Here is a 9,546-nt window from a genome sequence, read left to right on the forward strand (position 1 = left end):
TCTGCCCCATGCCGTGCAGCCAATCCCCCCTACAGAATCCTTCCTCTCACCCACTACAGCATTCAGTACACACCATCACTGCCAAATTTGCTTCTTGCAACTGCTGTTGGGGACATAAATCAGTGGTGCATAGTGCACATGGTGGAGGCAGAAGTGACTGAACAATGGAGGCAGCCAAAGGCAGCCTGGCTGCCACAGCGTGGGTGCTAGAGGGGCCAGAGGCCCAGGCTGATGGGGTAATAATAAGCAGCCTGGTCATATGCAGCAGCCCATCACTCTAAAATATTGCCAACCTCTGTCTTAAAAGATCTGACTGAACAGGTCTCTTGTTTTTAAACAACTATTGGAAACGGGGAAATTGCAGAGTTAAAAAACTACCACCAGAGTGCTAATTACAAACCCTACTACAGGCCCTAAGGAGTTAGAAGCTAAAAAAATGTACTTACTGGGTGCATCTACATGTTCATTAATGCTCAGTAGTTACATGCAGTTAGTTTAGTACTTGCTTAATGAAGTACTAACTAAATGAACAGTAACTACAGTTACTACGCAGTAGCTCTTGCACATGGTTTTTTGTGATGGTTACTGCACAGCAGCCTAATAACACTGCACAGTAGCTTATTAGCATGGTTTTTTACCAGCATGTTATTGCTCAGTGTTATTAAGCTACTGCACAGTAAGTGTCTCATGTAGACATGCCCACTGAAAATGTACTTAATGCCAGTATACACTTAATGCTTAATGGAAGGCAAAAATTGCTAACATGTATCTTCTTCTGATAAGACTGCAGTCCTTGTTACAGTCTACAGGGATTTCCCCATTGCTTTTAATGTGACATTTTACATGAGATTCTGTATATACTATGTGGTACTAAGAAGGCACATATTAGATTAAAAATGAATTCACTTCTAGATCTATATCGCATCTGGAAAACTGACCATTTCAAAATGGTCTCTATGAAAAATGTAAGGAGCCAAAATACTAGGTATTAAGACAGTATCATGTTCAATTGCCAGTGCACTGACACCTTGACATTTGAATAGGGCACAGTGATTATATTGTGAGCATGGTTTTGAATATCACATTAGAAAAGAAATAGAGGTTCTGAAATATTTTTCATATATTTAAAGTCTATAAAATCCTTTTTGTGTCTGGGCATTTGATCAAAGAAGTGAGAGAAGTGAAATAAGGATGCCGTTAGTATACATTTGGGAATCTAAGCTCTTGAAACTTTTTTTCTCATGAAATGTAAGCTGTTCTCCTCTTCAACTGGATCCAGATGCCATTATTTGGACGAAGAATCAGTTCTGCCACCAAGCCAAGCTCTTCTCTCTTTTGATTTGCTTCTACCCAAAATCGGCGTAAAAGGGTTGCGATGACAGTTTTCTCTTCCATCAGTGCAAACCGCTGGCCTACAGGGTAAATTCAAAGAAAAACAGCTGGAGTCCAGTATTAACAGTCCTACAACTGCACTTCAGCAGTTTTCTCAAAAAGGGGATGATTGGACCTCAAGTACTGTGGTTGGAGTGTTACCTCTTGTATATCTCCTGGACTATCATGGGTGTGACAAGGGTCTTTCTGGCCCCTAGCAGATATTAAAATAATGGCATGATACTGATCTGAGGAATTTTAAGCCCCATCACAAAAATTACAGGTTGTGTTATGCCAGACATGCATATCAGGACACATGATGTTTAGGATGGAACATAAAATTCCACAAATCCCATCCCCTTGGTCAAGGCCAAACTGGGACCTGGAGCTATCTCCTACTTGATCCAGGAACTAGGCAGAGGGTGGCTGCATCTCAGACCTCAGCACTATCCCACACCTGATCACAGGTTTCAGGTGTGAGGGCTGTGTCCCATGCCTCATCCTGATGATCAGATCATTGGCACAAGGTGTGCAGCAGCCTGGGTCTGGCCATGTTCAAGTCAAGGCATAATACAAACCAGCCACAAAGAAATGACACATTAAAAATGATTCACCATTGTAACACACCATAAATCAGCTGAAAATGTGGCATGTTACAACTTACGGTGCCATTTACACATTAACCGCATAATAAATGCAATGCCTTCCAGAGCCCATAGTGATATCTTTAATTAGACTAACTGCAGGCCCTCAAAAAGGGCAGCACGTGGCTGAAATCTTGTCAAACCCTCTCTTCCAACAATGGAGTTGGTCCAATAAAAGTTATCACAAAAACCTTGACTTTCAGGTGTCAAGATCAGAAATAAGTATGGACCAAAATTTTGAGATACTACTGAAAATGGAATTTGGCTTTTGTCCAAGTTTGCTTCCCTTACAGGCTTAACTTTATAATAAGTCTGGCTCTCCAGCATGATTGTATGGCCACAGCCTCAAATCAGCCTGGTCAACATGGTGCTCTTCCCAGCCTGCCATCCTACAACCGGTTGCCAAGACTGATCCAGGATGGCCTGAAGCCTCCAGGAGGCCATAACCCTCCAATCACTCCGTATCACCCAAGTGGCTTGCTGACTCTTCACTTCCCCTTCCTGCATAGGAATAGGAAGTGTCTGGGCAACAGGGCTCAGCTTGATCCTAAACTGCTTTACTGTTTTCTCTGGCTTGTACTCTGACTGCTGTCTGCCCCCTGCTCTCCTGAAGTCCTGACTCAACTTATTCCTAGACCCTGCTCTCAGACTGACTTTCTGGCTTCCTGGCCTAGCTTGGGCCTTAAGATTCTGCTCACTCCTCCTGACCCCAGTAGACACCTTGATCACCAAGTGGCCCAGACCTGGCTACCTATGATCTGGCATGACAAAGATGAACTTGAAGATGCTAACTGCATGCAGCATGAGCTTCTGAGAACACCTCCAGAAGTGTACAATGACCCACAATCATCTATTTCTAAACTTTCACCAGTGTTAGTTATTTCAGAGAAACAGTGGAAGACAGAATCCTTACACCTTAAGAGCTGCCTAACTTTGGGAATTCAGTGAACACTCCAGTAATGACTGCAGACCAACAAGGGGATGAAGGAGCCCTTAAATTTCCCCTTTACAAGCACTCATGATTTGTATATATGTCACAAGGGAAGAGATTGCCTCAAAGTATTCCCCAGTAGGCGTCTAGCTGACTTGAAGGTGATTGTGGTCTTGAGGAAACCATGTCTAGTCTCCCTAAGCCACAAAAGGAGTGAGTATGATGCAGAGTGCCAGTGAAACAAATACCAAGAAAAAGGAAACAAGGGTACTCTGGACTCTGAGAAACCCTATGAGAGGAAAGAAAACATTGTGAATATATCACAAATCTAATGTGAGATACTAATGAGAAGTGCTGTGCTGCAGTTATCAAGCTCCTGAGAGCTTCAGTCTGTATTACAGTCCTAAAAAACTCGGTGATGGGCACTGCAGGAAAGGGAGCACCACCTACACAGCCCTGTATATGGGCATATTACACTTCAGCTTTACTCTGAACTACCCACCAATGCAGTTTCTGGGTCCAGCAGAGAAGGGCACATATGCATAGGGGTGCCTTCCAATACAGTTCTCAGGGAAGAATCGTTCAGGCCTGAATTCCTCAGGCTCTGGGAAAACATCTTGTTCTCTGTGCAGTGCATAAGGAGAAATGATTATATCCACACCCTTTGGTACCTTAAATCCATCTGCAAGGAAAAGGAACCACACTTGAGTCAAGTAAGTAGCTTTCAGGGAATAGATACAGGGTCCCCAAAAATAGCTGATTACTTATGCAATGTATTAATGGAGGAGACGTTTATATTAACTAAAATAAAGAATACAAGCCCATAGCTAAAAACAACATACTAATCCAGCAATCTTGACTCAAGGTCCGGGCAAAGAATGGCACTGAAGGGAAGAGACGAAGGGCTTCCTTAACAACACACTCAAGATACCGTAGTTTCTTCAAATCCTCCATTGTGACATGACGGTCAGAGTTACCTATAAAAAAAAAAATCACAATACCTTGTAAGACACAAATATTTTAACCAGACTAAATGTACTCACCCTTAAAAGGGCTCTCAGATACTTTTAACAGCAAAATCTAAACCACAATTCAAGTGTTGTGATTCAGTGTGAATTTTTCACTGAATGTTTTCTCTTTTTGTTCACGCTATTCAGCTATTATTATTATTTATTTATTACTTGCACTGTTTTTAGATGCCATAATCATTCACCAGGACCACACTGTGATCTTCAGCATGCAAATATAGAACAAAGAAACTGTCTCCGTCTCAAGAATTTTATCATTTAGATTCTAACATCTAAGCAATTTCTTACAATTTTTTTGGACCTAGAGGTGCACCGCTATAATCAACAGCATATAAGATTGCCACTGATAAAAGGAAAATTAACATTATTGGTAATGGGCTATTTTTGGCCAGCGTAGCCAACAGTGTCACCGATAAATGCCACATGCAGGTGTGCAGCCGCAGCATGCATGCAGCCAAGAATGCAGTGCCAATTGGTAAGTCTATGGGGTGGAAGGAGTATGGGGGATGGGAGGGGTGGGAGTGTAGATTGAGGCCCCCACAGTGAGGGAGTAGGGTAGAAGCAGGTGCAGCCCAGCCAGGGCAGTGAATCCACCTTGGAGCAGGGTGGAACTGCGAGATGCTTGTCTGGGGGGTGCAGGTGGGTCAGGAGAAAGGCGGCTCCCCACTGCTACACACACTCCTGGGGGAGGCATGGGGAGCATGTGCCCCCCTCCTCCCCCCCCCCCATATTTGTGTTCAGAGCAGAGGCAGGCTGCCTGCTGCAGGCTTGGGGCCGAGGGCTGGCTGGCCTCTTACCAGAGGGGGAGCTAGCTGGGGCTGTGCTCAGGGCAGGCAGGGATGGAGTGGGTGGGGGTGGCACTGGGAGTGGGGGCTACGGGATGGGCTATAGCCACCCCAAAATTCTGTATAGCCACTCCTCCTAGCACCGCCACCACCTGCCCCACTCCTGCCTACCCCAAGCGCAGCCCCAGCCCAGCCCCTCTTCCCCCCAGGAAGAGGCTGGGGCAGCTCCCAGCCCCCACACAAATCCAGGGGGCACAAGCCCCCCCATGCTCCACCCAGGACTGTGCGCAGTGGCAGGAAGCCCCCCCCCCCCCCTTCCCGCCCTTCCACACTGTCAGATGAGCTGCCCATGAATTTGTCCCCACTCCCAGCCCCAGGATCGTATTCACCATCCTGGCTGGGTAGCACCTGCCCCTGCCCCACTCCCTCCCACACCGTGGGGGCCTCAAACTGCTTCCCACCACTCCCCTTCCCTCCCCGCTACCACTTCCTCCCTACAGACTTACCAGCTGGATGCTGCTCTCCAAGCTGCCTGGCTGCATTCCTGTAAATTGGCTATCAAATCAGTATTGACCGATATGGCTGGTCGGCTGTTGGTATCGGCCAAGAAAATCTTTATTCGTGCACCCCTACTTGGGACCCAATCCAATTGCCTTTGTTTCTATATTCATAGGACATTTTTAGCAAAGCCAATGGCAGAAGAAGTGGGTTTTTATTCCTTTGTACACAGCAAAGGAATGTGTGTACTACATACAACTATACCAATATCCAATAGAGGGTAGACATTTACCAAACACTTCATCCAATTCCATATCCACTTTCTTCTGGGCTTCAGGATAACATCCCAGTAAGTACATGACCCAGCTCATAGCAGCAGCTGTTGTATCATGCCCCTAAAAAGTACATATTTACATATATACCAAGATTTACATTGTCATTATGCATATAAACAGAAATACTTATACATGCAAGTCTTATGGGAGATGGCTAGGGCTCTACGCAAATTGAGGAGACAGACGGCTGATTTTGGAGGCAGACTGCAGGGACAGCTACCATTTTTGCAGTCTTATCACATTAAACCTTTCTAATTTAGCTGAGTCAGCACTCTCTCTGCATTGATTTTTTTATTATTATTTCTTTTTTAGGAAGATGTTTTCTATTGAACTCTTATCTCATCTTAGAGATGAGGTGGTTGCCTGACTGCCTCTCTCTGGAGATGCAAAAGTATCTAAGCTTGTAGAACATAAGAACTGTAATTTATTGGGATAGACTGTAGATCTGTCTTGCCCAGCACCCTGTGTGTCACAGTGGCAGAGAGTAGATGCTGAAAGGGAAAGCGAACAAGACAGGACCAAGGATTTTTGCACTGTTCCTCTCCCACTTGCAGCCTCCAGCATTTAAGGTCTAGGAACCACTGTTTCAGAGGCTGTGCCCCTAACTCCTATGCTCAATAGCTACTGAATCATCTTTCCTCCAAGAGTATGTCCAATCCCTTTGGAATCTGGTTAAACTCTCAGCTTCCGCAACCATCTTGTGGCAATGAGTCCCACACTTTAACAATATGCTGTGTGAAAAAGAACTTCCTTTTGTTAGTTTTAAACTTGTTAGCTACTAGTTTCATTTTATCATTCCTAGTTCTTTTATTGTGAGATAGTAAATAATACAAGCAATGGGGCTCTTTAGCCTGGAAAAGCGCAGGCTCAGGGGTGATCTGGTGGCCACCTATAAGTTTATCAGGGGTGCTTATCAGGATCTGGGGGAATGTCTGTTCACAAGGGATGACAAGATCAAATGGTCACAAACTCCATTGTGACCGATTCAGGCTGGAACTAAGAAAGAACTTCTTCACTGCCTGAGCCCCCAAGGTTTGGAACAGACTGCCACCGGAGGCAGTTCAAGCACTCACTTTGAACTCCTTCAAGACACATTTCGATGCTTATCTTGCTGGGATCCTATGATCCCTGCTGACTTCCTGCCCCTGGGGCAGGGGGCTGGACTCAATGATCCTACGGGGTCCCTTCCAGCCTGAATGTCTATGAAATCTATTAAATAAATCCCTACTTACTTTCTCTTCATTATGTAGTAGTTTGTAAACCCTTATCATGTACCACCTCAAGTGTCTCTCTTCTAAACTGAATAGGCTTAGCCTCTTTAGTCTCTCCTTGAATGGAAACCCCTCATACCACTAATCATCCTTGTTGCCCTTCTCTGTACTGTCTCCCCAATCTCTTCCTCGTTAGTAACAGCTTCAGTTATTTTTGCCCAGGTGCATCTCTTTACACTTATCTACATTGAATTTCATGTGCCATTTAGTTACCCATTTGCTCACTAGTGCCAGATCCTTCTGTAGTTCTTTACACCCTGCCTTGGTCTTTACCACTTTGAATAGTTTAGTGTCATCCATAAATTTGGCTACCTTACTACTCATGCCCTTTTCCAGATTGTTTATGTATATATTAAACAGTCCCGGTCCCAGTCCAGATCCTGCTGTTTACTTCTTTCTATACAAAAAATTGACCTTTGATGCTCACTCTTTATTTTCTATTTTAGTCCATTTCTAACCCAAGAATCAATCTTCCCTGTAATCCCATGGCTACCTAACTTCCTTAAGAGCTTCTGAGGAAGGGCCTTGTCAAAGACTTTTTGGAAGTTCAAATATACTATGCCAGCTAGATCACCCATATCCACCTGCATATTGGATACCTTCAACGAACTCCAGTACCTTGGCAATGTATGATTTCCTTTGAGAAAACCACACTGATTCTTCCTCAGGAAGGCATGTTCATTCATGTGCTGAACAATTCTGTGTTTTATTATTATTTCTACCAGTTTTCCAGAAGCAGAAGTTAGACTCACCAGCCTATAGTATCTGGGGATCTCTCTACAGCCTTTTAAAAATATGGGTGGGAGTAATACTGACAGTCTTCTGGTTCTCTGATACCAAGACTGTTTTAACGATAGGTTCCATACTACAGTTAGGAGCTCAGCAATTTCTGATCTGAGCTCCTTCAGGACCCTAGGGTGCATACCATCAGGTCCTGGTGATGTTTACTGTTTAGTTTACCAATTTTCTCTATTGACACCCCAAATTGGGTCAATTATATTGATTTGTCCCTAGAGAGGAGTGGATCTGGTGAGGGAATCTCCTTAACATCTTTCACCAAGAAGGCAGATGCAAAGAACGCATTCAGTTTCTCAGCAATGGCCCTGTCATCTTTCAGCATCCCTTTTACACCCTGATCATTCAATGACTCCCAGGCCAGCCTTCAGTTTATAACGCACTTAAAGCAATTTTTATTGTTACCATTTATGTCTCAAGAAATTTTCTCCTCAAATTCATCCTTGGCTTGTCTTATTATGTTTTTACATTAGATTTTCCAGAGTTTGTGCTCTTTTTTATTTTTCTCACTAGGGTTTGTCTTCCATCTTCTGAAAGAAGTCTTCCATCGTCTGAAAGAAGCCTTTTTTCTGTTTGTTGCCTCTGCAACTCTGCCACTAAACCATGCATTTGCTCTGTGCCTCCAATATGGTGTTCTTAAGCAATTCCCATGCTGCCTGCAAGTTCTTCACATCCTTACGGTCCCTTTTAACTTCTGCCTAACTAGCTTCTTCATTTTGGTGTAGTCTCCCTTTTTAAAGTTAAAAGCTACTGTGGTAGGTTTTCTTCTAGTCTTCCCTCCTACCTGGATGTCAAACCCAATTGTATTGTGGTCCACCTCAGTAACAGTTACCCTTTGCACTAAATCCTGTGCACTACTCAGGACTAAGTCAAGAATGGCCTTTGCTTGTGTAGATTCCAGGACTAATTATTCCAGAAAGCAATTTTTTACAATGTCGAGAAATTTGATCTCTGCATCCTGGCCTGAGGTTATACTGACTCGGTCTATTTGTGGCTAATTAAAGTTGCTCATTATTACTGTGGTTTCTGCTTTTGTAGCCTCTCTCAGCTCTCTTAGCATTTCTAGGTCACTGCTGCCATCTGGCCTGGGGGATCAACAGACATATTTTTTTCTATTGAAACACAGAATTTCTATCCACAGAGATTCTATGGTACCTGTCTTACCAATTGAAAAATCTACCCTATTTGATTCAATGCAGTCTGTGATGTAGAGTGCCACTCTCCCACCAGTAGGACCTATTCTAGCATTCCTGTATAGTTTGCATCTTGGTATTACAGCTTGCCATTGGCTTTCCTCATTCCACCAAGTTTCTGAGATACTTATTATGTCATTATTGTAATTTACCACTAAAATTCAAGTTCCCCCATTTTGGGCATTAGACTTCTGGCATTAGTACAAAAGCACACATACCTTTTCTTGTTGCCTATTTGGCTACTTGTGTGTGACTTTTTGCCGTGAGGGTTCAGCCAGGATGTAGGAGGCTAGGTCTGCAGTAGGCCACTAGGAGCAACCTGGGGTTCAGCACTGAGGGGGCACAGGTTACGGGAGCCAAGAGATGTAGTCCAAGACGTAAGCCAAGATCAGGAGCCAGGAGCCAGAGAACCAGTGTTAAATTCCAAGGAAGATCCAAGGTCAGGGTCAAGGAAGGCAAGTGGAAGCAGGATGCTGGGGAAGTCAGAGAGAGCAGGGCAAGTGCTGAGGTTCAAGGAAGATCCAAGATCAGGGTCAGGGAAAGCCAAAGCTAAGTCAGAAGCCAGGAGAACCACAGAGAAGTGAATGCAAAGCTTGCCAGAACAGCCTGAGGTGATGGGAAGGCATGCCTGACACTGCACATTGTCACCAGGCAGCTTGGAGAGCAGTTCCCACAGGTATGTGGGGGGGGGGGGG

General features: G+C 44.3%; 1 protein-coding gene across 1 annotated transcript in view; it reads right to left on the minus strand.

Moving 5' to 3' along the window:
• Positions 1-829: 829 nt before the first annotated feature.
• Positions 830-9,546, minus strand: part of LOC109303764 (cytochrome P450 4V2-like) — a 56,338-nt gene continuing 47,621 nt past the window's right edge. The window contains exons 8-11 of the mRNA XM_019525984.1: positions 5,550-5,652; positions 3,789-3,923; positions 3,449-3,628; positions 830-1,412 (exon numbers count right to left, since the gene is read on the minus strand). Coding sequence (XP_019381529.1) covers positions 1,240-1,412; positions 3,449-3,628; positions 3,789-3,923; positions 5,550-5,652 — 591 coding nt within the window. The 3' untranslated portion in view covers positions 830-1,239. The remainder of the gene's footprint in view (positions 1,413-3,448; positions 3,629-3,788; positions 3,924-5,549; positions 5,653-9,546) is intronic.

The sequence above is a fragment of the Gavialis gangeticus genome, unplaced genomic scaffold (genome assembly GCF_001723915.1).
Source record: "Gavialis gangeticus isolate Ggan-Ray unplaced genomic scaffold, GavGan_comp1, whole genome shotgun sequence".
In the NCBI taxonomy this organism is placed as follows: Eukaryota; Metazoa; Chordata; order Crocodylia; family Gavialidae; genus Gavialis; species Gavialis gangeticus.